The sequence below is a fragment of the Mesocricetus auratus genome, unplaced genomic scaffold, assembly GCF_017639785.1.
Source record: "Mesocricetus auratus isolate SY011 unplaced genomic scaffold, BCM_Maur_2.0 Super-Scaffold_100676, whole genome shotgun sequence".
Classification (NCBI taxonomy): Eukaryota; Metazoa; Chordata; class Mammalia; order Rodentia; family Cricetidae; genus Mesocricetus; species Mesocricetus auratus.
Window position 1 is genome coordinate 67,561,728 of NW_024429266.1, and position 27,420 is coordinate 67,589,147.

Consider the following 27,420-nt stretch of genomic DNA (forward strand, 5'->3'; position numbering starts at 1 on the left):
GTTTGATTTCAAGGGGCGTTCTCAGTTAGCTTGCGCCTGTTTATGTGAGTTTATGTGAGTTGGACTGGCTTGCTTTACTGACACTTCAGCTTCCCAGATGAATTTATTGAAGGTAAGCACTTTGTCTCATTCCCTTTGGTGTCTTGATGAGTTTCCAGCTGCTCACTGTATGCAGTTGCCCACAGGGCTGTGCGAAGCAGCTAAGAACTCGGCACTGGAACTGAACGGATGTGTGTTGAATTCAGCCTCCTCTGCTCCTTATTGTAATGCTAATGATGCCAGACAAACTTAGATGAAGCCAGTGCTTCTGAATTTTGCCTGCATTAGGATTTCTTTAGAAATATATTAAGATCACATAGGCGCTTTATTGGTCTGTCCTTCAGTCAAATTAAATTGGAACATGTAGAGGGTCTTAGAAAGAAGTCATACACAGCACATACACATTACTTCAGTAAATTTACAGGTGGTTCTAATGTACAGACAGGGTTAACAACTACTCTGGAATCTAATCCAAAGAGGTTTTGAACACATAATATAAGAGTGAATTTAAGGGCAGTGGAGATGGTTTGCCAGTAGAGTGCTTACCATGCAAGTGTGAGGACAAGTTCGATGTGAAGTAGTTATTGAATAGAAAAAATGGTCATATTCTTCGTCTTTAATGTCTTTTAGTTTGGGTAAGATTTCCAAGTGTCCGGCTCTCAGAAACTGAGAATCTGACTTAGCGAAGCATCAGCAGGAAGCAATGATTAGCATTAAGTCTAACAGTATCTCCCTCCAATGACCTCTGGATATTTGCTTATATTTAGCTACAAAGTTGTCTTTCTAACTTGGCCAATGGTCTGATCCACTGAAAGAATAAACAATATGTCAAATAGACGTTAAAAGCCAGGTGTGGTGGCATACGCCTTCAATCCCAGCACTCCAGAGGCAGAGGCAGGCGGATCTCTGTGAGTTCAAGGCTGGCCTGGTCTACAAAGCAAGTTCCAGGACAGCCAGGGCTGTTATACAGAGAAATCCTGCCTCAAAATCAACCAACCAACCAAACAGCCAGCCAGCCAACCAACCAACCAACCAACCAAACAAACAAACCAAAGAGGAAAAGGACTTTAAAAATCACCAGGACCACTATTTCACTTAATAGCTATAAAAAAAAAACCAGAAAAATGAACATCGTGGACATAACTGCATATAAGCAGTTAGTGCCAAGATACAGCTGAGGTTTCAAACAAATCACCAGCAACTCAGCACAGAACTAACTTCAGAGGACTCCAAAGTCTTCACCACCCTCTTAATTCATATCCATACATCAGTTCATTTTGGATTTATAACTGGCAAAAGAGTTTTCGGGAGGATGGGCCTATTTCTGCTCACATATTGAGAGGGCACAGGCCACCATGGGAAAGGCTTGGTGGTGGGTGTGAGGTCACACTGAGCTTGCAGCTTGGAAACATGAGTCAGATGCTCAGTGAGCTTTCTCCTTCTTATTCAGCTCAGGACCCCACTTCCAGGAACTGTGATGTCCACATTCAGTGTGTTTCTCCCTTCTTTCCTTCAACTTTTCTGGAAACTCCATCTTAGACATACACCTAGGTGTTACCATGGCGATTCTAAATCCTGTCAAGTTGACAAAGATGACTAACCATCACATGTGTGCTTTTATTTTTTTTCCTTACAAAATTCATCTGTGCAGCATAATTAGCTTAGATCTTCATTTACTCTGCATCAAAAACCTGCAGGAATTAAGTTTAAGAGCTAGAGAAAAACATTAGAAATACAAGAAAGGTCATATTAATACATGCTGAGGCTGCTGGTTTGTCTTTTAATTTTCAGAAAAAAAATATGTCGATAAAAAGGTCAGAAAAAGTTTTTTTTAAAGAAAAGTGGAACTGATGGTTTGCCAGTTCAAAGAAAAGCAACAACCACAAAAACAAAGCAAAACAAAAAACAAAAGGCATCTAACCAATAGCAGCTACTTTAGGCCCATATTTCCTATAAAATTCTCCTTAAGACCAATGTAATCAGACTACATCCACAATATATTTTTGGCTGGGCCTCCCAAAAGGTGATACATGAACAGCTCAGTGAGGGGAGTTAATGAAGATAGATCTTGGTCCTGGCTTTCAAACCACTCTACAGAGGAATGTATGGGGGCCAGGGAGTATGATCAAAATACACTACATACATGCATAAAAATTTTCTTTTTAAAATGCGACTTTTTGAGGACTTCAAACAAAGTATTTCGATCATATTTACTCCCTACTTCCTCCTCACATCTCCCAGGTCCACCCTCCACTTCCTCATTTGAACTCTGAATCCTTGAAATTTTCAAGGAATAAAACAAAACTTTCCTGTATCATTTTTTTCATCCAAAACAAAGTTCATCTGTTGGTCTCCAAAGATCTGTTTGTTCTAAAATGTAGATGGGCGTGGTGGCGCACAGCTTTAATCCCAGCACCCGGGAAGCAGAAGCTGGTGTTATCTCTGTGAGTTCAAGGCCAGCCTGGTCTACTTAGGTGTTTTTAGACCAGCTAAGGCTACATAGTGCGACCCTGTTTCAAAAAGAGGATAGGATGTTCTTTAATTCAAAGGAGATGATGGTTTTGACAGCTAGACAGTGATCAGGTTTTGCGTTGCTCGCTCTTCGGTACAAATCTCTACCGAGCCGGGGCGATGAGAACAGCTGCCGTTAATCCGTGTTCACCAAGGATATAGTAAGGCAGCCTGCGGGGTGGGAGAAAGTAGAGGGTGAGCACCGCAGAGCCCCATCACCTCTCCCCCAAGTGCGGCCCACGCAGAAGGCGGAGTCTTCGGTCGCGCAGGCGTGCGTGCGTCGGTGCACGATTTCCCTCACCCCGCCCCACAGAGTCGAGGCGCCGGTCAGAAGCCCTGACTGCAGAGTCCGCCAACAACAGCGGATTCCGCAGCTTCTCATCCCAGACAAGGTCCCCGCCTCCTCCCGGCCCCCGAGTTTCCCGCAGACCGGAAATCCTTTGGCCCCGACTCAGCGGAGCGCTGGGGGTTCGCGCAACGGCAACCGGAAGCTCCTCTGCCCCTACCTTCCGCGCGAGGCGCCCGGGCCGCGCAGACGCAGTGCGGCTCAGGCGGAGCTGTGGGAGGGGAGTAGGTCCGGGGGCCGGTCCCTGAAGATGGCGGAGGCGGGGGTGAATTGGGGGTCTCCCGGCGGAGCGCAGGTGAGTATGTTTGGACGGGGACGGCTCGAGGAGTCCGCTGGCTTTCGGGAAGAGGAGCCACTTAAGCTTTCACCTTGCAGGCTGGGTATCCCGGCGGCGGGCGTTGGGGGGATCCACGACCCGCAGGTGGGGCCTGTTGGCCGAGGGGGGCAGGCTTACCTGGCGAGAGGTCAGCGGGCTCTGGAAGGGGACAGCGGGGCCCCCAGGGGGGCAGGCTCTTGGGGTCGCCGAGGTCCCCGGACGGTGGAAGACTGTCAAGAGTAGAAGGCGGTTGGAGGACGGCGGGAAGGGCGACCTGGAGGTCTGTTTGGGGACAGAGATGGGCCAGCTGTCTAACGTACACCTGACAGGACTTGGGTGACTTGTAGCCAGGGAGAAAAGACTCCGGCATGCATAGGAGGTGGATCGAAATTAGGTACGTAATCGTAGTAAGTTTAGAATCTACTGAAATAAGAGGACGCTGAGTTAGAAGAGTTTGGGATCGAAAGTGAATACCTTTTAGGTATTATCAGTGGGTGCTGCCAGAGAGCTCTTGCCAGGGCCTAGAAGTCGGTTGGTGGCAGTAATTGGCGTTATGGGATCCGTACAGTGGGGATGAACTGTCTGGGAAAGGAAAACAGTGCTTTTGCTGAGGACGGGGCTAGGGACGCGAATGGGTGTTAAAACTTCAGTGAAAATAACTCGAGTCCAGTAAATGCTGGGAAAAGTTGTTGAGGGGTGGTGTTAGCTATGTAGTGGGGTGAGATAGATCCCGAAGAGCTTGCTGTTTTGTGGGATTGATGGGGAAGTTCTTGGAGGAAGAGCAAATGGGCTTGACAGTTGGGCCACGGACACTGGCTAGAATCGGTATTGCTGACCATGACAGGCTCCAGTTCTGGGCACAAAAAACTGAAGGCTGCGGTGCCGCGTCTTCTGTTCCCACATTCCCCTTGGAGTTTGGCCCTGATGGTGAACCACTGAATGAAAATGAATAAAGGGGTGTCCCCTATTCATCAGTGTCCTGTAGGAAAAAACAATGCGCTGATGTTCTCTTCCTGCTTTCTTCCTCTATCCTTTTTCTGGACTTGTAATCATAGTGGTTTTATTTGTTTTCATGATACTCAGTTCATATTTGTTACAAAATGAAGAATCCGTGAGTCATTTGCATTTGGGGAAAAGATTGATGCTTTTTAAACTGCTAATTGTGTTTGTAGATGATGACATTGAAAAGGAAAAGATAATGTGCAGTTCAGTAAAAATAGTGTTTTCATTGTTTCTAGAAAATTATCACCAAACAGTAGAGTAACAATTTTACAGCCTAACCCTTATGTTTAAAGTAGTAAGCTATGCGACTGTTGCCTGCTTAATCTTTTCTGTATTTGGGTTTTATTGTGGAGAGAAAAGAGCTTGGGTAAATTGGGGGAATACATTTTTTTCTTTCTAGAGTTCTAATGCTCCTAGTCTGAGAATCATGTCTATGTGCTTTTTTTTTAAAAGGAGGGTTGAACCATGTCTTGAGTTGTGATTTGTAATGCTGGTGCTTATTCTGTTTTGCTAGTGCTGTTCTAATGAGCACAGCTTGTGTTGAAGGAAAAAAATGGGCGGTAGTAATTTAACTTTACTATTTGGTGTTGTATATGACCCAGTCCCTGAGGAGACAGTCATCCGAGAATGCAAAAAAAACTTACCAGTGTGACCACTAATCACTGAAAAAAGCATAATCTTGTTTGCTTGCAATTGTTAAAGCCTAATGGTTCTTAAGTTACTAGATTTAAACCAGCTGTGGTGGTGCATGTCTGAAATCCCAGTTCTTGGGAGGTGAAGGAAGGAGAATCAGAAGTTCAAGGTCATCCGTGGCTATATATTGAGTTTGATGTCTGCCTGGGCTAGTGAGACCCTGCTTCAAAGCCCTGGGGTGGGTGGGTGGAGGGTGGGGAGCCTAGATTCCAACTGATTGTTACTAGATTTCATATCTGTATTTTCTCAAATGCTTATTACCTGTAAGTTGTTTTGGTGGTCATTGTAAACTTTGATTTACTTGTAAAATGTCTAGAATTATTATGCCTCTCTTTTGTCTGAAGGTAATGGTGTCAATCCATTGACAGGAAACCACATGGATAGTATTTTCCCAGCTTTGAAGATTTGTCACCGACCTTGCCAAACTATATGAACTATTTTTCTGTGTTCATTCATATACTTTATGGAAATTGTAGATCAGGGTTCAAAGTAAGCTACTACATTTCCTCTGGTAAGGTTTCCTCTCAGGCTGTACAAAAGCATTGTTATGGAATTAGTAGTTGCTCATGAGTGGACCTTAAAAGCAGTTTCCTGTATGGCACTTAAGTTTTTCATGTGGTGTTTCTGAGGGGAGGTGGAGGGAACTCTTTTTCATGGAGGCAAAGTGGCTGGCCCAAATATGACTACCTGGTAACAACTTGACCATCTTGCCAAGTTATCTAGCCTATTTGAAGCCTGATTTGGTAGCTCAAGTTTGTAGTCCCCACACTCTGGAGGACAAGGAGGGAGAATCAAGAGGTTTGAGGCCAGCCTTGGCTATGTAATGAAATCTTGTTTTAAACAACAAAAGAAAAATATGTGTTAGCTAGCCTACCTGATTTTGTACAATGGGAATTAAAAACACCCACCTATTTATTAACATTGACTCATTAGGAGCCATTGAGGTATTATGCTTTAAATTTATTTTTAATAATCTAAATTTTTATGAAATTTAAAAATTCAGAAAACCAAATTTTTATTTAAGTGTAATATAGAAAAGTATAGCTACATTTGTTTTTAAACACTGTGATTTGCCAATGAGACTTTAAGATAAATTATGCTACATTTGTTCCCAGAGCCTTTAAAATACCCCACCCTCTTAGTGTAATATTGAGATTATAAGCCTGCTTTTTTAACTTTATTTTTAAGTTTTAATTTATTATTGGTATTATCATCGATGTGTATGTGGGGGAGGGTTTGCACATATGTGGATGTCAGGACAACCTTTAAGGTATTGATTCTTTCATTCTACCTTAGGACTCTGGGTCTGACTCAGATTGTCAGGCTTGCATAGCAAGCTCCTTTACCCTCCGAGCCATCTCACCAACCCATTAAACGTGGTTTTCTTTTTAATAGTAACTTCACTGTTGTCTAGGCGGTAGTGAATACTTTCCTGGGATTTTCTGTTTGACCAACCTGGTTATTGTATATGTTTATATGTAATTATAGTAAAAAGATGGAGAAATGACCCGCCCTCCCCAAAGCCAGTATTACATTGCTTTTTGTTTTGTTTTGAGGCAGCGTCTTTTGTATTCAAGTCCAGCTTTGAACTTACTATGTAGCTGAGAAAAGTCTTGAATCCCAAGAGCTGGGATTATATCCTTGCTCCAATATGCCCAGCTACATTAACTCTTTCCTGATCTTGTTAATTCACCTGAAGACTTTGTGACACTATTAAAGTGAATGAGAGAACTGTTAGGTTGAATATGCCTCCCTCCCTCCCTCCCTCCCTCCCTCCCTCCCTCCCTCCCTCCCTCCCTCTCTCCCTCCCTCCCTCTCTCCACAGGCTTGGGTCACCACACCTGCCTGCCTGCCTGGGTTGATGGACCCTTGTTGACTCTGGATACTGGAGAATTTTGAGTATGTGTGTGAACTCTGAAAAAATTCATACATACACATTTTTGTTTTTACTTTGCATGAAGCTCAGATACATCCCAAAATAGATGGTTTTCCAGTCCTTACATTTTAGGACATTGGTGGTGAAGTATTGTAGCCTTCATTTTTGTTCCTGGTAATTATATATCACTGTACTATGATGGAACCACAGTTAGTCCTTTGGGTCTGCCTCAGATAAACATGAAACAAATACTGCGTGATTTTTAAAGAATGCTTGTGGGTGTGTGTGTGGGGGGTGAAGTAGGAAACTGAAGAAGGGCTGCCAGGAAAGGTTGAATAAACAGCAGTGGGAGAAAACACGAATGAGCAGCTCTGCGTGTTTTCAGTAGACTGGCGGAATGAGGAAAGAAATCTCCAGCCAGCAGCAACCCTACTGGAGGACAGAATCTCCCTTGGGGTATTTGGAAATACTGTGGGTGCATTCTTGGGTATCACAAGTGGGGGAGGCCTGCATTTAGTGGCCAGGAGCCAGTGATACTAAATAATATGCCAGGCTCAGAACAGTTTCCATACAGCAAGAGATCATCTGACCCAAGCTCACCAAGGGTTCTCTAGCAGTCTCTGGCCAGCTAGCTCTGGAAATGAATGGGGCTAGCCAATTAAAGTTATTTATTCTTCTGAAAATACTGTTGAAGCTAAGGTATATGTTGCTGTTAATTCCACTTTGAGAAAAATCATAGGCAGAACAAGTTGTTTCTTGACTCATGCTCTGTGGAGTGGTAGGGTGTTTATGCCTGCTTAGAGTCTAGGCAGGAGAGTATACTGTTGGTCACATGCAGTGTGTAAGGGAGCCATTTGTGATAATTTTGTTTGTTTGCTTGTTGTTGTTTTATATTTTAAAGCAGATTTTCATTTTGATGTAGTATATTTATATTTTTATTCCATAGGGTTGGGACTCCAGGTTTGATTTTTAGCACTGCCCAAACTGGATTTGGTAGCATACATAATCTCAGCTCTGTGAGTAGGGTACATTCAGAAGGGGGCTGGTGTGGGGTGGGAGGACCAGAAGTTTAAGACTAACGTTGGCTAGCCTGTGTTGTGTTCTAGATTTGGCTTTTCAAAGAACTGCTGAGCTGAGCCCAGGAGAGTTTGATCCTAGAAAAATGAACCTGGCTTAAACTATGTGTGCAACTATCCCTGTGGGCTAAGCAGGAAGCCTGCTGCATGCAGACATACAGTGGAGATCTAATGGTGAATAAGACCAACTTAACAAGTTTATAGCCCATAAAGCAGCCCTAGAGATAATTACGAGGTAGCTATTAGAAGTCCTGTCTGTGTGAGATGGCTCAGTGGGTAAAGCTGCTGTAATAAGTCTGACAACTTGGGTTTGCTGCCACAGGACCCATATGGTGGAAGAGAACTGACTTCCAAAAGTTGTCCTCTGACTTCCACATGGGCACTGTGGAAAGCTCTTCCACTCACACGTACATATAAAATGAATTCATTCAATAAAATGTTTCAGGATTTACAAGACATACCACTTAGTTACTACTGAACTTACAGAGATGCCCAAGATGTAGTATGATTGATTAAGATGAAAATAAATGACAAAGCAAAAAGCCTAGTTAGTGGTTTTCACATTTCAAAGCTGTTAGTTCATTGAGAACAAGGTACATGACATTTGAGAAGCTCACCATCATGGTGAGAGCAAGGGAGTTGGACGATGGATTTGATTCAAGCTGTGCTTCTTATTCAGGTGCTTTGATCTCCTCAATTGTAATTACACTTAGCTCTCAGGGTTATTGTTATTATCACTGTTATTATTTTAGTTGTGAGACAGTGTCCAGCCCAGGATGCTTACACCATCCTCTTAGGGATACTGTGAGGGTTGAGTCACCCATGTCAGGTGCTTGGAAAGGCACATGCAGAGTTTTCCGTGTTGTTTATCTCTAACACATGAAGGATTACTGCACTGACTGTGTGTTACTGCAAGGAAATACTGAAGGCAGGCTAACTTGGTAAGGGAAGCAGGCTTATTTTATTCACCATTCTGGAGATTCAGGGGTGTAACTTGTGCTCTGGTAAGAGTCAGGAGTGTGGGTGAGCGGTGAGATCACATTACCAGATAGGGAGCAAAGGGGCTGAGGTCTCACAGTCTCTTCCCTCTCAGAGCAGAGCCCCCAACTACCTAAGAACATTTTTGGGGGGATGCCTGGTCCTCCTTTTAAAAAGATGTCGTATAGCCCATGTTGGCCTCTATGTAGTTGAGGGTGACCTTGAATTCTTGATCATCATCAACATGTACCAACCCCCAGCTACCATCACCTCTAGGTTAGATCCTGCCTCTTAGAGATCTCATCCCCCAGCATTATCACAGTGAGGCCTAAACTGTCAACACAGCAGTCTTTTGGGGAGACCCCCAACTGGACCACAACAGCCCTTTTGTTAGAGTAGTGAACAGACACCTAGTCACTAGGTTTGTGTTGCACTCTCTTGGCACTTTTCCTGTGCTTCATCATAGTTCCCAGTGGTTGCAACACTTGGCTGACCACAGTGCTGCAGGTTGGGGGCACAGCTGTGGTCCTGGAAGAGTGGCTTTTCTTGCTGGTATATGTGTAGGTGGGTGCTTGTTGGGCTGGTTTTTGTAGGATGCTTGGGTGTAAAAATTCAGTAACTTGAGCATTAAACACGGGGATGGGTTCTTTTATTCTGTGGGCACTATCCTAATGGGCAAGTCACATTTTATTATCAGAAACTACAATGTCTTCAGTCAGAATATGTTGGTTTTCTGTGAAGTACAAGATTACAGTGGATGAAGTATGTTAGGCAGACAATACAGAGATGTGGGTTTTCATCTTGTAGATTCCAGTAGAAGTATTTTTGATTACCTAGTTGTCTATTCTCTAGGGTAGGGAAAACTGTTTTTCTACTATTTTAATGCTGAGGGGGTAGGGGTGTGTGTGTTTAGACAATGGATATCTTCTGAAATTCTTCACTGTTGTTTTGAGATAGGAGTAGGCTGGCCAGCCAGTGAGCTCCAGGGATGGGAGTGACTCCCTGTCTCCAGCACTGGCATGCATCACAGGTGTATGTCACCACACAGGCTTTTTAAAAATATGTGTGCTGGGGATGGTACTCAGGGCCTCATGCTTGTGCTATAATACTTTACTAGCTGAGCTTTCATCTTAGGCCCTATTGGTGAGGTCTTTCTTTAAAGATTTGTTTTTATTTCATGTTTATGCGTGTTTTGCCTGGTGTCCACAGAGCCCAGAAGATGATATTGACTCCCCTAGAACTGGAACAACAGGCATCTGTGAGCTGTCATGTGGGTGCTGGGAATGTGGGTTCTCTGCAAGACCTCTTACTGCTGAGCCATCTCTCCAGCTATCTTGCTGAGGTCTCTTAAGTCACCTGTTTGTCCTAGTAAATATACACATAGCACTTTATTTTTTTTAATTTTTAAATTTTTTTTTGCAGCATGAACATAAAGGCTCTTTTAAAGGATTTTCTTATTGAATGAATAATTTACATAAATTAGTGTACAAACTTGTTTCATTCTGTATCTGCATAAGTAGTACTGAAGGGTGAAAACTTGTACAATCATGTATCAGACACATGCTGATTCTTTCTTCTTATCTCTTGTAGGATCTCTGGTAGGTTCTACGTTCAGCCAAGATGTGGTACCATTGAAACATTGATCTGCTTCGATTCACAGACAGTTCACCTTTTCTACTGAGAAGCCTTATTTTGTTTTATGGCTTAGGCCTACTGAACTTATGAAATCATGGCAGAAGGAAAGACCGAGTCACCTGGGCCCAGAAAACGTGGCCCATACATTTCTTCTGTCACCAGCCAGAGTGTGAACGTGATGATCCGAGGGGTGGTGCTCTTCTTCATTGGAGTGTTCCTTGCCTTAGTGTTGAACTTGCTCCAGATTCAGAGAAACGTGACACTTTTTCCACCTGATGTGGTCACGAGCATCTTCTCATCTGCATGGTGGGTACCACCTTGCTGCGGCACAGCCTCAGGTATGTGTGAGGCATTGTGTTCTGTATTTCTTACAAATTAATATGGTGTTGTCTAAGTGACAAAATGTGTGTCGGGAACTGCACACGTGTGTGGGTGTGCCTGCATGTCAGTGTTGGGTGTCTTCCTCAATTAGTCTCTAAATTGTTTTTTGAGACACTCTCTCACTTAACCTGGATACCACTAATTGGGTAGACTGCCTGGCCACTGAGCTCCAGGGATCTGTCTGTCTTCATCTCTCCAGCACTGGGATTATAGGTGTGTGACATCACAGTTGCTTTTTAATGGGTGCTGAGGATCTGAATTCAGGTATTTGTGCTTTTGTGGAAAGTACTTTTCCCTCAAGCTGAGTGTGCAATTTAAATAGATTTAAATGTAGTAGACTCTCAGCGAAGTTTGTTATATTTGGCATATGTATGCCATCATGTGGTCCCCCTGTCTCCCACCAGGTATGAAGCATTTCTGTCATTTCCAGATTCTTTTATGCTCTCTTGCATTCCTTTGTACCCCAGCCTCAGGCAACAGTGGCTCTGCTGATTATTTCTACCTTCAGTGTTGCTTTCGAGTCATCCAGTTAGGTACTCTTGGGTACTTGATTCCTGCACCTTTAAAATTTAACCATGAAACCAATTGTCATTTTCTTTGGAGTGGGGCATTTAACATCTTTGCTTTTTCTCACTTCATATAAATATTATTTTAAGTTATTTTGGCAATATTCACTGTTGCTTAAAAGTTTTGATGTATGAGTTATAATTTTGTATTTGAAGCAGACAAAAACTTGATAAATGTAACAATTGTATTAAAGTTGAAAACTTGATGTTGTATTTTTATATATGTCTTTATTCTTGCTGCCTGGTTTTTAAATGTACCAGAAAAATAGTAAATACTTGAAAAGACCAATGAGGTAGACTGTCTTTGATAAAATCCTGATAGTCTGTTAGTGACTTTGACCTTTTCAGTAGTGGACCATTGATGGCTAAGTGGAGCCTTTCCAGAATGCTCAAAGTGATGCTGAGTTCTGTAATGGACAGCTCTTTAGCTGTGTCTAATGAAAGGTCAGTGGGTCAACACTGCTGTAGATGATAAAGTAATAGAAGGTAGTCACAGGCATGAGGGAGAAAATGGTTGTAATTCTGTATGTCTGCACTTAGTGTATATGATACCTTGTGACACAACTTGGGCGCTTTTTGTCCTACATCCTAGAACTAGAGATTACAGATGTGTCTGTCCAAAAGCTGGGGTTGACTTGTGGTATATCTTCAAATAATTTCATGAAACCTGCTGGACAGTGATATACCCCTGCTACATGAACAGATGAACATTGCTGTAGTTAGATTTTACGTGGCTTAGATAGCCTTGGAACTATTGGAGCCCTCAATTAAGAGAAGTCATCATAGTGTTGTATCCTGGTTTTCTCGGGGTAATCCTTCTCTAATAAATAGTCCAGATAGACAAGAGAACTTGTATCTTATCATTCTTCGATGTGTCTACTGATCTACCTGTATTTTCCTTCATTTACATCCTGAAGAGAAATGTTTCCCAATAACTTCTAGTTCTTTTCTCTCCTCCAAAATGCAGCTAGCCACTTTAGGGTCCCTTCTACTGTAAAGGGACAGAGTCACCTATCCCTATAGTGGGGTCCTTGGAAGCTTGGCGTCTTGAAGATGGGGAAGTCTCACAAGCTTCTGTGGATCACACTCCATTTCTCTTCTTTCTTCTTCTTTTTTTAAAATTTTTTTTTTAGGATTTTTTTTGGGGAATTTCTTTTGAAATTAAAATATAATTAGTTTTTCCCCTTCCCTTTCCTTCCTCTAGTCCTTCTTATGTGGTCCACCTTGCTCTCTCAAATTCATGGCCTTTATTTCTGTACTTGCTGTTTTATACATATACACACCCCCTAATATGTAAACATAGCCTGCTCTGTACACATAATGTTACTTGTGTGTGTGTGTGTGTGTGTGTATGTATGTATGTATGTATGTATGTATATACACACAAACATATATTCAGTAAATATAATATTTGTGTTAATTCTTTGAGAATTTCATATGTATAGAATTTTGTCTTTTGTTTATTTTGAGATAGGGTCCCATTATGTAACTCTGGCCTGGAACTCACTATATGGACCAACCTGACCAAAACTCTCAGAGGTCCACCTGCCTTTACCTCCTGAGTGTTGAGGTTAAAGGCCCATGCCACCACACCCATCCTGTCTAATATATTTTGATCATGTTCATTCCCTACTCCTCCCTTACCCCATCCCAACTTCACATCCTCACCGTTAGCCTCCTTTCTTAATCTCACCAATTCCAAGAACATTTTGTGCTTCCCATATACCAATGGATGTGAACTATCCATTGGATAGTGGCCGACCTACTTGGGGCCACATGCTTAAAGGAAACTGATTTTTCCTCTCCAGCAGCCATCAACTGTGGGTAGCTCCTCAGCTTGGGCTGGGAGCTAGAGGGTGTTCCCTGTTCTGTGCTGGAATGTTGACAGGCATCATCTTGTGCAGGCAGCCCAGCTTCTGTGAGTTCACACCAGGGTCCTCCCTGACCATTGGTGCTTACAGTCTTTCTCCTCTGCCTTCTTTGATGGCTCTAAAGCCTTGGAGTGAGGGCCTGTGATGTGATATAGATGTCCCATTTGTGCCCGAGTGCTCTGCAGACACTTACTCTCTGTGCTTTGACCAGTTGTATGTTTCTGTGTTAACTGTCATCTGCTACACTTCTCCAATGAGATGTGATAGCTGCACTGATCTGTGGCCGTAGAGATACAGGTTTAGAGGGTAGCTTATAGTATGACCGGTTAGCAAAACAATAGTAGTAGATTCATATTGGGGCTTGTGAGCTCCCCAGTTCTGGGTTCTTGGCCAGATTTACATTCTCAGCATGCGTTTTCTTCTGGGGATCCCCCTGACATTCTAGCCATTATTGTACCCATGCCAGTTATTGTAGCTCACAGCTGAGTAAGACCGTTGATGACTTTTCTCCCCCAGTTGTCTGCACAGCACCTTTCAGTACTATGAAAGCTAACCTGCATGGAGGAGGCTTCCTGTCAGAACCAGCATGATTTCTCCATGCCTTGTGACCACAGGGTGTGTGATGTCTTCATCAGAAGGGCCTAAACAAGCTTCAGGCTGGTGTTGTCCTGGCCTACTTTATATGTATGGTGCACCAGAGCTGGAATTGGAAAACTCGTGTTTCTTAGAGTCACCAAAGACATTTATAAAGGCTATCTTCTTATTGTCATGTTATATTTCAGACAATAAAATAAAAATCTCATGCATCCCAAACTGGCCTCAAACTCACTCTGTAGGTGAGACTGACCTTGAACTCTTGGTTATCCTGCTTTCACTTCCTGGGTGCTGGGATGAGAGGCTTACCATTACTAGCTCCAAAGAGTAAATATTTTAAATGACAATTGCTGTATTGTGGCTAAAAGAAGTAGAGCACTTATCTCAGAAATCACAAGTAGTCAAACTTGTGAAAGTTATGTAAAAGATTCTTCGAGTCAAGCAGTTCCTCCCTTCTTTGCTAGAGAGGTCTCCATCCTTTCCTATTCCACATCCCATGGTGAGCCTGCAGAGTCTGCCTGTTCCTTTTGGTGGTCTGGCCCCCACCCCCTGGACTTGCAGATACTAGCCCTTTGTTTCTGCCTTCGTTTTGACCTATCCCACTTCCCTGTGTTCTGTTGAGCACTCTGTAAAAATGATTGTCTGTCTCTGAGGTAAAGGGAAGCCTTCCCGCCAGCCTGGTTCTAGAGCTGCATCAGTCCCAAATAAACACACAGGACGCTATATTAATTATGAAGCTGTTGGCCTTGCTTGTTTCTTACTGGCTAGCTCTGACTTAAGTTTTTATCCCATAATTGTTAATCTAAGTATTTATCTTACTGGAGAACTTTCCGGGCTTCTTATCCCTATGGCAGTTACATCTTGACTCTCCGTGTTTCTCCTACCCAGAGTCCTCCTGGACTCCTAGTCCCACCTATCTTGCTTCCCTATTGGACAACAGTGCTTTATTGACATATACACAGGACTTCCCCCATCACTCTGACAAACATGTTACCACAATGTTATCATGTTTTCCCAACCTTTAACATGGTTAAAGCCATTTGTTACATACTTTTGACCACTTTTATAATACTCTGAGACTTTCTGGACACCAAGCCTTCCTTCAAACCTTACAGCTTCCTGGGAATGCTGTTTATTCTAGTTGTGCCTTGGTTCCTTCAGGCACCTCCCTTTAATGAGAGAATTGTTTCCATGCTTCTGCCTACAGGGTCACTTCTTTGGAACCTTCTGGACAGCCCAACACTTTACACTCTTCATGTGCAGGAACAAGATGACAGCAGCCCCTCAGCAACTTGTCAGTACTTAAATCCAGCATTCATTAGTGGCTGTGTTATTTTGCCACGAAAACACATCCTTTTTTTTATTAATATGTACATGTCTGTGCATGCGAGTGGGTGTGTGTGCGTGTGTCGGGGATGGGGGTGGGTCAAAGGACAACCTCAGCTGTTATTCCTCAGATGCCATCTACCTTTTTGTTTTGTTTTTTGAGAGTCTCACCAAGTAGGGTAGTCTATCTTACCAACAAACTCCAGGGATCGGCAGATCGGCAGAGGTGTGTGTGTGTGTGTGTGTGTGTGTGTGTGTGTGTGTTTAAAGTAGACTGTGGATATCATGGACTTACACAGCAAGCACTTCGCCAATTTAGCCATATCCCCAGCCCTCTTTTTTTTTTCTTTTAAAATCCCCTGTGGTACCAAGACCAAGCTACATTATAAGGCTTAAGTGTTTGCTGAATGAAAACATGATTTGCTTCTGTTGTAGTCTCCCATGGAAGAAGTCTTGCTGGCTGGCCTGGTTGTCTTCAGTCCCCCTCCTTGCTGGATGTCTAATTTAAGTGCGTTCCTTTCCTTGCCTCACTGCACTGAGCACATCACCCTGAGAGAGTGATGGCTTACTACTGGCGCTTCACAAACTCCTTTTGTCTCTGGTCTTGGCAGACTGTTACTGGGAATCACTTAAAGATATCAAAAGACACGTGATTTTACATCAGAGAACCATCTGATTAAGCAGGATTGTATTTGCATATGATTTTACACAGCATGATTTTAAGTCTCTTGTTAAAAAAAAAATGGTGCGTAGAGAAGAGGAAGCCCAGATATAGTCCACTGAGCTCTCAGACAGTGGATCCTCACTGTGCTGTGTATATTCCTATCAGCCTCTGCCATGCTTTTATTTAAAGGAAAGAAAGAAAGACATTTAATGGGAAGTGACAAGCTTCCCCAAATTCTCCCTCTCAGTGAGCAGCTGAGCACCATGCATTCTCAACGGATTTGATTTTTTTATTGGCAAATCCCAAGGTTGGCAGCATGGCCGTTTAAATTCCTTCTTTGTGTTTCCACTCTCTCTTCTCAGTTGTCTCTCACTTGCATAGGGACATAGTCAGTTTTACTTATTTATACTTTTGCACGTACATGTCAGCGTCTCTATGTGATAATTCTTTACCTATGGCATCAGCTGCTGAGGAAAATTGACTTGGAACGCCTGCTCTGGTTGAATTTTTACTCAGCCACAGGCAAACAGGAGAAAGATGCAGGGGACTGAGGAGAAATTAATTGATATATAGGTAGATGATAGATGATAATGGGTGATAGATAGTGGATGGGTGGATGATAGATGATACGTAGGTAGATGCATCAGTATTGATATGTAGCTATATATGTATATGCATATGTTATATAGAGAGTGGTAGAATGACAAATGAGCTGTTCTATGATACCCCTTGAGGAAAAAGTATCATTTAGACATGTTTCAATTATTAGGCATGCTTGTCATTTTAATCATGTAGAAAGTTAGAAATGCTGTCACTTAATCCAGTGGGATTTTTCACAGTAGTGTGTTTTAAATAGGACCATAACCCATAACGTGGAGTTTCTTTGTGTGTGTGCACATGCATGTTCATGCATGTGCAGGTATGCGTATATGTTTGTATTTGGAGGCCAAGGATAACCTTAGCTGTCACACCTAGACACAGTCCACCTTAGGTTTTCTTGTTTTGGTTTATACTCAGTTCCTTGGGCTTGCAAGGCAAGCATTTCACAAGCTGAGCTATCGCACAGACCCTGAAACTTACATCTTCTAGCAGCCATTGGAGCTCTGCATTGCTGAGCTTTGTCACTGGTCTCAGGATGCCTGTGAGCCATCTGTTCTCAACTAAAGCTGAGGGGGAAGGAGCGTAGAGCTCCAGGAGAGAGTAACTAGGTTGTCTATTTCCCATGCTGCTCTGTTGCTCCACTTGCCTGAGGTTTTTGAATACTAATTGGTTTCCAGTTTTTCCATTTTACCCTTTTAATTTATATTTAAATTTTAAAAGGGTGTGTATTTGTATGGATATATTTCACAAAGTTAAGAGTGCTTACTGTTCTTTCAGAGGACCTGAGTTTGATTCCCAGCACCCACATTGGGTGGCTTATAACCTCCTGTAATTCAAGGGAGCCTATGTCTTCTTCTAGCCTCCATGGGCACCCAAATGTATATGGACATGCTAATAGGCACACATGCATACATACAAACAAATTTAAAGTATAATATCCAGCAAATAAGTAAATTTCTCTTGTGGCCTTGGTAGAAAGTTCAGTCAGTGAAGTGCTTGCCTTAGGAGCATAAGGACCTACCTCTGTTTGACCACTCATCACTCATACTAAGAAAGAAAAGAAAAAAGCTGGGCCTGGTGGTCCATGCTTGTAATCCAGTGCAGAAGATATGATGTAGGTGGGTCTTTAGGGCTTACTAGGCCACGAACCTTGCTCCAGGGCAGTGAGAGACCCTTTCTCAAACAACAAAGTAGATGGTGATTGAGGAATGACAACTAAACTCGTTCTTCCGTCACCACATGCTCCGTGAACACATTTATGAACATGTATAAAACATACACATAAATTTCATGTTTTCTAAGTAAGTAAAATGTTGAGATTTGGTAAGTAAAGTTGGGGATAGGATGAGAATAGTTGAGGTCTTAGTCATGGATATCTTCTACACAGGCACTGTATTTATGAGTACTTACCCAGGTAGGAGTCAAGGTGTTGTTTCACAAAGTAAAAACCACACTGAGGTTTTCTTCTTACCTTTTAAAAGCAAACTTACATGTTATCTGTAAATTTGTATGTTTTTTGTTTGTTTGTTTTTGAGACAGGTGTCTGACTATGTGTTAAGTAGGCCAAGCTGCCCTTGAACTCAGAGATCTGCCTGCTTTTTTCTAATGCTGGGATTGAAGATGTGTACTGTCATACCTAGGGAATTTGTAGTTTTTATGTCCCCCATGTCCTTCCTTCCTTCTGCGTGTAGAAGGACTATTCCCTGTTGCTAGCAGAGTGATGCTAGAAGGATGGGGAAAGACTGTCAGGAGAGTGTGGGGCACAGGGCCGGACGGTCAGGACCTTGGGAGCCCGGTGAGTTCACAGACCTGCTGCCTAGCCTGTAGTACATGGCATACTTAAGTGAGGAGAGGATAACTGTGGGCTGACTTGGTGCTTGCTGTCAAGTCTCAGAAGAAGACTTGAGCTTTTTTCTGTTAGGATGAGTTAGTGTTTCTGGCTCCTTGTGAGTCACCCCCACTGCTCCCAGTGTGTGTAGCCTTTAGAGTGCTACAGCTTCTTCAGAGTTTTCTGCAGTGGTGCTGCTACCCTTGTATTTTCCCCTTGGAAGGTAAGTTTAAAGATGCCAGCAACGTTCTGTCATTTGGATACAATTTTTGTTTTGAGGGATCTTGAAGGCAGTGGCTGTAGTGATTTGTGTAGCTTAATTGATGCCAGTGATGTGCTGGTGATAACTTACTTTTTTTTCTTCTGTTTACAGCTGTGATTGGGTTATTGTACCCCTGCATTGACAGGCATCTAGGAGAACCACATAAATTTAAGAGAGAGTGGTCCAGTGTTATGCGCTGCGTGGCGGTGTTCGTAGGTATCAACCATGCCAGTGCTGTATCCTTTATGAAACATGCAGTAATGAGGCAGCCTGCAACCCCCTATAGTCAACTCTGATTTTCTCAGTCACAACACAGTGCTGACCCAGTTGTTGAGACATGAGGGTAGCAAGTGTGAGGTTAGAGCAACGTGCAGAGCCTTGCTTAAGCTGGTTTTCAGTTCCATATAGGAACCCTGTTCATAACTACCAAATTCCTTACATAGAATTTTGTTAATTTAAAAGCAGGTACATTTTCAAAGCTCCCCGCACTTTTCTTTCTTCACTTAGGATTTGCAGGTAAGGACTGTAAGCATTTCAGGATGGGTCGGGACAGGATGGAACAGGAGTGGGTCAGGTATTTTGGCACTCGGGAGTCACAGAATACTGAGTGTTACACAGCTCAGGTGGAAAGGTATCCTGGAACTTGGGAGCCACTGGATAGTGAGTGTTACATACCTCAGGTGGAAAGGTATCCTGGAGCTCGGAGCCAGGGACCACCACAGGTTGCAGTAAGCTTAGCTGCTTACAGCCCAGCCTCAGGGAAGGGCTTCCCCAGTGTGTCCGCTCTGCTCTGGCAGGACAGGGTTTTCCAGCTGGGGATGTTCACCTACTGTAGCCAGTTTTGCTCAGTTCAGCTCTGCTCCCAGGGAGCTGAGAGCGGGGTGTAAACAACTCCGCTCTGCCAAGGGAAGGTTTCTGGGCAAGTGTTAAAGCCCTGCTCGCTCTGCTCTGCTCTACCCAGGGTCGCCTCTGCTCCGTTGCCACAAAAGATCTTCACCCAAAACTCATCCGAAGGGGTTTATTGGAAGGAAGCAGCTGGACCAGCCAAGCTGAACATACACAGGGTTTATACAGGGATTCTTGGGGGTGGGGAAGTTTTTCCAGGGTAGGGATTGGTCCAGTTTCAGTGCTGAGCTCAGATTGGCTAGAGCTCTGCTCGGGGATTGGTTAGTTTTCTGCACAGGATTATGGTCAGATTTGGCTCTGGTTTCAGAGCCAAAGTGTGTTTCTTTCTCTGGTCCTTTTTAGCCTTTTGGTTCCAATTTTAGGGCCAGGGTGCATTTCTTTCACTGACTCTGATTCCAGGGACAAAGTGTGTTCTTTTGGCACTGGTCTCAGGGTCAGGGTACATTTCTTTAGTTCTGGTTGCAGGGCCAAAGTGTGTTTCTTTGGCTCTGCTCACAGTGTGTTTCTTTGACTGGCCCTTTTCCCTACAAGGACCCAGATAGTTTTAGGTACTTTAAAGAAGTTATACTGACATTTTTTTCATTTTAATCAGCACCAAAAAGCACACCACCCACCCCAACCAACTTCTTTATAGGATAGGGTCTTCCTGTGCTGGCTAATACTACCCGGCCTTGACTTTTGACCCTTCTGCTTTAGCCTCTAGAGTGTTTTGATGCAGTTGTTTGTTTCAGGTTTTTGTTTCAACATTTCTGTTTTGTATTTTTCATTTTGAAACAATATGACCAACTTGTTAAAACTGTACAATCCAGTCAAGATCCTTGCCATTGATGTTCAGCCTTTCATCCTGACTTCTGATCTTCTTTCATTTTGATAATGTTTATTAAGTTTGTTCTTGGGTAGTTTCATACCTTTTATATACAGCTTACTCTGATTACTGTGACCCCATCTTCTCTTTCTCTCTCTTCTATTCGTATTGTCTCTCCCCCTACAAGGATTACCTGTGCGGCAGTGGGTTTGGAAGTACCCTTTGGAGCTTCTTAGTGTGTACACATCTGAAGAAGATGGCGCCCTCTTTCAGTCCTTCAGTAGCCGGTTGTTCAGCAGGGAGAGGTGGAGGTAGGACTCCATGAGCTCTCTCTATCCATGCTTGACTCTCAATAGGCCCATTGTAGGCAGCTGCCCCTGTGAAGTCTTTTCTGCATTAGTTGTGCCATGCCCAGAAGACACTGCCCTTTCCTCATCTTCAGGCTCTTTATATCCTTTCCACATCCCTTCTACATGACCTGTGAGCCTTGCAGGGACTAGTATTGTGTGGGAACAAGCACTCAATCATCCCTTATCCTTGGCACTTTTAGCAGCCGTCTGTCTCTATTTACCCCACATTCATGTCATTGCAAAAAGAGGCTTCTCTGATAAGGATGGGGGTAACATTTATCTATGAGTGTAAATGTACATATTTAGAAGATGGCATAGCACCATGACAACTTAACAATAGTAGCATCATCTCAAGGGCCTAAGTCATCCATAGCCTTGGGTTTGTTTCCTGGGTTTACAGTACCAGGAATAAAATACCTCTTGTGGACTGAGCTTAGAATATAAGAAGAGAGTGGTTGGTGCACCATAACAGTGACAGTACTCTGATACCTGTGCACATATCTTGCCTGGCAGGTTGGTATTGTAAATCATAGAACTCACAAATCAGTAAGATGCCTTTTCTCCCCCACCAACTGGTATAGCCCCTTCAGCTTTATGAAAGTTGGCCAGCAGGGGGAGGCTTTCAACTGAGTTGCAGCTTGATTTCTGCTCACCTTGTATTTATATATTACACCTTGTGTTATTTTCAACATTAGGTCTTATCACCAACTAGTTCTGGTAGGTAACCAAGAGGAATAGCAAGAGCCTGAATTGCTCTGGAAGCCTTGGGGTCTCCTTGGCCAGCAACTCCTCAGAAGTGTCTCCCACCCAGCACTAGGGTTTTCATTTAGTGGCCCTTGGCTCTCAGGACCAGTATTATCCAGGCATGCAGGATATCTCCCTTTTAATTCATTCTCGCTCTCCAACTTAAATCCTTAATTGGCTTACAGACTACTAAGCTTCTATATGACTTCCATACATCTTTCCCTGCTTCCCCTCACCCCAACTTTTCCATATGGGTGCTCTCTTGTCCTGCTTGCATAGCAGCCTCTTTACCCACTGAGCTGTCTCCCAGTCTCGTAATTGTCATTTCATTATATATATATCCCTTTCTTCACCTTTAAAAGCCTTGCATACAATATACATTTTTGGCTTTGTTCACTTTTCCCTTTGTTTATAAGTGAAATACTTGAACATAGCAATCTTTGCTGCCATGTCTACCCTTTAAAGAAAATAGAAAATGTTTACAGAGGCAGACTCCCACAGCTAAGCACTGAGCTGAACTCAAGAAATCCAGTGACAGAGAGGGAAGACTGATGACCAAAGGGGTTAAGACTGGGCTGGTTTAACCCCCAGAAACAGCTGACCTGACAAGGGTTAGCTCTTGAATCCCAGGCTGATGCCTGGGAATCCAGCATGGGACTGATCAAGACCCCCTGAATGTGGGTGTCAGTGAGGAGGCCTAGGTAATCTATTGAGCCTTGGGTAGTAGATCAGTTATTTATCCCGGGTATACAAATGGACTTTGGGCACCCATCCAACAATGTGAGGTGCACTCTCACCCTGGACTCTTGGGGGAGGGTCTAGGCCCTGCCCTGGATGAAATGACAGACTATGGATACCCCCATGGAGGGCCTGGGGAAAGGAGTAGAGATTGGGGAAGGTGGGATGGAGGTTTGGTGGACAGGTGTGGGAGGAAGGGAGGGACCTGGAATTGACATGTGAAGCAACCTTGTTTCTAATTTAAATTTAAAAATTAAAAAAATAAAAATAAAAGAATGTATAAAAAAAGAAAATGTTTACAAAATTTATAGCCAAGACTTTTTATATTAGGTTACTTAGACTTTGGAAAACCACAAGGTATCACTTTTAAAATTGATGTATTTGACTGATTTATCCTAAAAGCCTCTTATTCTTGTCTCCTGTGAATGTCTCTTGCACAGAGGTGCTGAGAACCTTGTGTTTAGAGTGTATATACAAGGACAGCTAAAAGAAGAGAGAAACTTGCCCAGATGAACTGTTAGTTTCTTGATAAATCAGCCACTCACAAGGACTGATCTTAAGAGAGTGGCATACGGCTGTCCTCAGAGGTCAAGGACTTGGCAAGCAGGGCATTTATATGCTGCTTTAGTGAGAATGTGGGAATGGTAGGGGGAAGTGTGGAATCCCTGGAATCAAGAAATGTTTTGGGGGGGGGCAAAGGAAGGACATTAGTACTGGCAAGGCCAGTTTGGTCAGATCTCTAGTCCAACAAGGAGCCAGTTATAGAGCCAAGGTGGAACCTTTGGAGCATAGAAAATGCCTTTTTAATGACACTCAGAATTAGTGTAATCCTTTAACCCCTGCCCAAAAAAATCAGAAAATTGAATTTGTAAAGCTTCATTCTGCTCAGAGATTTGTTTGAGTAAAAGGGGCCATATATTTGTGAATAGATGCTTAAGTGTGTGCCAGAAATAAAATATCGGAGCAAAGTGCCTTGCTAGAAAGTCACAGGAACCAGTATAGTATGGCAGGGGGGAAGATAATGTTCACTTCAAGGCTTTATCCTCAACAAATTAAAACCAGAGCAGTTGACATAATAGAAGGGATGCTATGTCCTTGGTGCTCTTGTTCTGAACTGCATTATTATAAAATGTGTCTGTCAGTAAATCACACAGCCAGTGTGGTACCCTGTTAAATAGCTGTCAGCTCTCCTATTTCCAAGTTCCTGTATATGATTTTCAAGTACTTCTAAACCTTTTTGAGTAGTATTATTGGTTTTCCTTTCTCTGTCTCTGTCTCTCTTTTTCTTTTTCGCTCTCTCCCTCATTCTTTCTTTTTCTTAACAAAAATGTGTTCTTTTAGTACTGCTATCCAAAGTGTACATTTACATATTAAGCCATAAAGACACTTCCTAAATAGTGCCTGACTTACAATTAGGAATGTGTATTGCCTTTTTTTTTCCCTAGATGGGTTACAAGAAGAAGGCAGGATCTGTTAATTAATGCCCATTGTGTTTGGTATTTAGACATAGTTTTACTTGCACCTAACGTCATGTGTTGTGATAGAAAGTTGAGGACACTCTCGAATCAAGTCCCTCGAGAATGGCCTCTCTCATTATAGAGAACTGAACAGTTTGTATCACCTGCTTCCTTGTTTCATGATGGCTCCTTAGCACTGGTCTCAGAAAGTAGACTTCGACAACAACTTCCAATTTTCCCTCACACTGGCTGCACTGTCAGTAGGACTGTGGTGGACTTTTGACAGATCTAGAAGTGGTTTTGGCCTTGGTGTTGGAATCGCTTTCTTAGCAACTGTTGTCACCCAACTGCTAGTCTACAATGGTGTTTATCAGTAAGTATTGTCTTCCTTGTTATCTGGGTGCTGTGTAAATCAGCAATAACTGCTTTCAGAATTGAGGATCTCAATGGGGTTAACCAGTTTAATGTATAGAAGTACTTACCCTCATTATGCTTGTCTTGAATACCCTTGTCCTTGCTCTGTGGCTTACTAAATTTTTCTATTATTCTAGATACACGTCTCCAGATTTTCTCTATGTCCGTTCTTGGTTGCCATGTATATTTTTTGCTGGAGGCATAACAATGGGAAACATTGGTCGTCAACTGGCAATGGTAAGCTGAGGCCCATGCAGTGTGTTAGTTGCCATCACTCAAGGGAAAGCATCAATAAAGACAGTGTTCTTTGAACTCTCTTTTGTACTTTCTTTGAAATAAATCATTTGGATGAATTTAATCTAAGGAGTATTAATATTTGAGGAACAATTGGAGAGAAAAGAAAAAATAGGTTATGGGTAGTGTGGTAGAATTTGTTGATCACATAGTGATATTTGATTTTTGTTGCTTTGTTTTCATTAGCTTACTGTTTTCTATTCCATCAACAAATAACTTTTTTTCCCTTGATATAAAGTCTCATGTAGTCCACCTTGTCTTGAACTGATTTGTGTAGCCTGGATGACCATGAATTTCTTTCTGGTCTTCCTGGTTCCACCTCTAGAGTACTGAAAGTATAGGCCTGCCCCACTACATTGGGATTATATGGTCCTGGAGATTGAACCCTGGGCATCTTTCATACTCAGCAAGCACTCTATCAAATGAGCCACAACTTCAGCCCCTAGTAAAAGAACAGTTTTAAAAATGAAAAGGGCATACTATTACAGTATTTATACATTAAGACTATCTCAAGCTGATCAAAATACCTGTTTTAGTTATGAATGGAAATGACACTGTGGTAACTCCAGTCGTGTGGCAAGAGTTACACAGTGACATTCAGACGCCAAAGCAGTAATTGCTCTCATTTGAACTTGACCAGCTGGGAGACCTGTAATTTACTTGCTGTTGTTTTGATATTCTGAGCACTCAGTTCTAACTCTGTGCATTTCCTTTTGTTTTTTCTTAATTTAAACTGTTCATTTTGGTAACTATAGTTTTAGAATATTGTTCTAATTTGGATCCTTTATGTTATAATCTATTTTTCTGTTAAATCATAGAGTGATTTGAAATAATGATTTGAATTCAGCATTGTCCTGAAGTTCATGGCTTGCCCTTGGCTGGTCTCTGAGCACAGAAGAAACACACTGTGTGTGCCCTTTGTATTACAGGGATTGCATACATCACTAGCTATTGTAATTTTCAGTATGGAAATTGTCTTTTGCTGTCCTCCACTGCTGTCTGTAGATTTTTACTTTGAGAATGCCACTGTGAAACTTTTAGTTCTTTGAGGAATAAAGTGAACACATATTAAAACATTCCTTTTTATACCTTTTTAATTTTTTTAGAAGTTGTAATTCACAAGTGATTTAAAAATCTGTTAACCTTTTGACCTTTTAATCTTTGCAGTATGAATGTAAAGTTATTCCTGAAAAATCTCATCAAGAATGAAGAAGACAAAATCTATCTTTACTCTAGGAAGCCATGAGAAAGCGGCGTGTATATGAAAGGCACACCAACGAAACCTCGGACTGTAAAATTGCAAGGATACAGTTTTTCCTTGATTGGTGTGTGTGTGTGTGTGTGTGTGTGTGTGTGTGTGTGTGTGTGTGTGTGTGTGTGTGTGTGTATGGCACACACGTTTCTGCAGTCTGTGATTGCTTCTGTAAATCAGTTACCAACCTTTCGGTATTTGATTTCAATAAATGTAAGATATATGTGCATTACATGAAAGATATGTTTATGAGTACATGAAATTTCTAAATTTTTTAAATATGCCATGCATTGTATCACAATGTTGATGTGCCAAACTATGCTATTACTATCATAGAGAATGAGAATGCTTTGAACAATTTAGAAATTTAGTGAAACAGAAGAAGAAATCTAAAAAAAAACCAAACAGAAAGCAAATGGGCAGCTGGTATTTCCCTCTCACTAACTGTCGTGCCTTTTCCTGTTTCTATTCAGCTGTATGCATTATGAGCATCCCACATGTGCTCTGTTTCTGTTGCTGTTGTTTCAGAAAGTTTAAATCCTAAATCTGGTAGATTACAATGAACTTCCAGAGTGGTGTTAAACCTGAGTTCCTGCAGGGATCCAAAGAATACTTTTCTATTTTGACAGACATTATCAGAGATGTATGTGATATCAGGGGAGGTTATGAACATTAAACTGCTTGGAGTCTAAATTTGGAAAAACATCAATAACTAAAAATTAGGGGATTTGACTGCATAAATGTGTTTGAGGAATACTATGTGGCTTTCTCTCTGCCACAGAAACCAAAGTGATATTAGTTATTATTTGTTACTGAACCCACTGCTTTAGCACATGGATGATTCAGGAACACCAGGCAGATCACAGAGAAGGTGCTGAACTATTGGGTTCTAGAAAGCAGGCCATGCTGGTGGGGCTGAGCCATGCGACTGACTAGCTCTGGCAGGCCTGAGTTTGTTGCCTTCATAAGTGCAGTCTGAGGATGGTGTGTGCTGATGTCTACTGCTGAATGGTCCCGTACTTGGAGAATGAATCGAGAGAGCACCTCGTAGAGCTTCCAGGCACATCTCATTAACAACTCCTGCCATTTACTTATGGTTTAAGTATATCAGCTGACTTTCTACTTGCTTTGCTTTTCTGAAATTGTTACTTATCTGGCACACAAGGGTAAATTCTTCTGAGTGCTGTGATGTGCGTGTGCTTATGTGCTGACCGAGAGAAAATGTATACATATTTCTGTGTGTGCATGTGCCCATGCTTTCCTACAGTGTCAAGTAGATATTTTCAGTTTTTTCTTTTAAAGCAATGCTGAAATCTTGTACTCCAGGGTGTAATGTGCTTTGTGTTCTCAGGCTAAGAGTGTGAAGATCCCAAGAGTACTCCCTCCGTGTGGAATATGTGTTCGCAAGCCTAATGCTAGGTGTGGCGAACACACTATCATTTATTATTCTGTCTTTCAGATGTTATTCATTTAGAAAAAATAAGGTATATTTTTAGAATCAAATTTGTAAACACTATAAAATCTTTAATAAGTTATAAGGTCTATGATATGTTTACTTTGAAAATTGCTGTTGAAAGCAAGATGTATTAAATATGTAATTATCATCATGTGTGAGTCCTTTTTTCTTCATGATAAATATTAAAATATGAACTAACTGTAGGCTAGTCATATAAAATTAATACAGGTGGTTGAATATGCTAAGAAATGGTGAAAGAAAACTCAACGAATCTATTGGGATAGAAGGGTTGTCAAATGAAAATGATAAGAAAAGATGATTTTGGCAAAAATAAAATAGGTTTTTAGTATTTTGATAACCATATAAACCTTTTTGCAGTTAGCAATCTGGTAAGTCTTGTCAATGGTATGTCTCTTCTCATTATTTGAACTTTTAGGAGT

The 27,420-nt window shown here is 42.2% G+C and overlaps 1 protein-coding gene and 1 long non-coding RNA gene across 4 annotated transcripts; one reads left to right on the forward strand and one right to left on the reverse strand.

Moving 5' to 3' along the window:
* On the forward strand, window positions 1–27,131 carry Insig2 (insulin induced gene 2). Of its 3 annotated transcripts, none has more exons than XM_040737823.1 (6): window positions 1–112; window positions 10,428–10,810; window positions 18,676–18,800; window positions 23,771–23,937; window positions 24,116–24,215; window positions 25,440–27,131. In XM_040737823.1, the coding sequence occupies exons 2-6, from the start codon at window positions 10,567–10,569 to the stop codon at window positions 25,479–25,481; spliced, it is 678 nt and encodes a 225-aa protein (XP_040593757.1). In that variant the 5' UTR covers window positions 1–112; window positions 10,428–10,566; the 3' UTR covers window positions 25,482–27,131. The 3 variants fall into 3 exon arrangements, with proteins under 3 accessions (XP_040593757.1, XP_005070364.1, XP_040593758.1); XM_005070307.4 differs by lacking the exon at window positions 1–112 and adding an exon at window positions 2,904–3,191; XM_040737824.1 differs by lacking the exon at window positions 1–112 and adding an exon at window positions 3,293–3,317.
* LOC110340905 lies at window positions 1,637–3,052 on the reverse strand. The gene is made up of 2 exons (XR_005873866.1): window positions 2,981–3,052; window positions 1,637–2,721 (listed from the first exon to the last, which is right to left on the reverse strand). It is a non-coding gene; the product is annotated as an uncharacterized LOC110340905 (long non-coding RNA).
* Window positions 27,132–27,420: the final 289 nt, after the last annotated feature.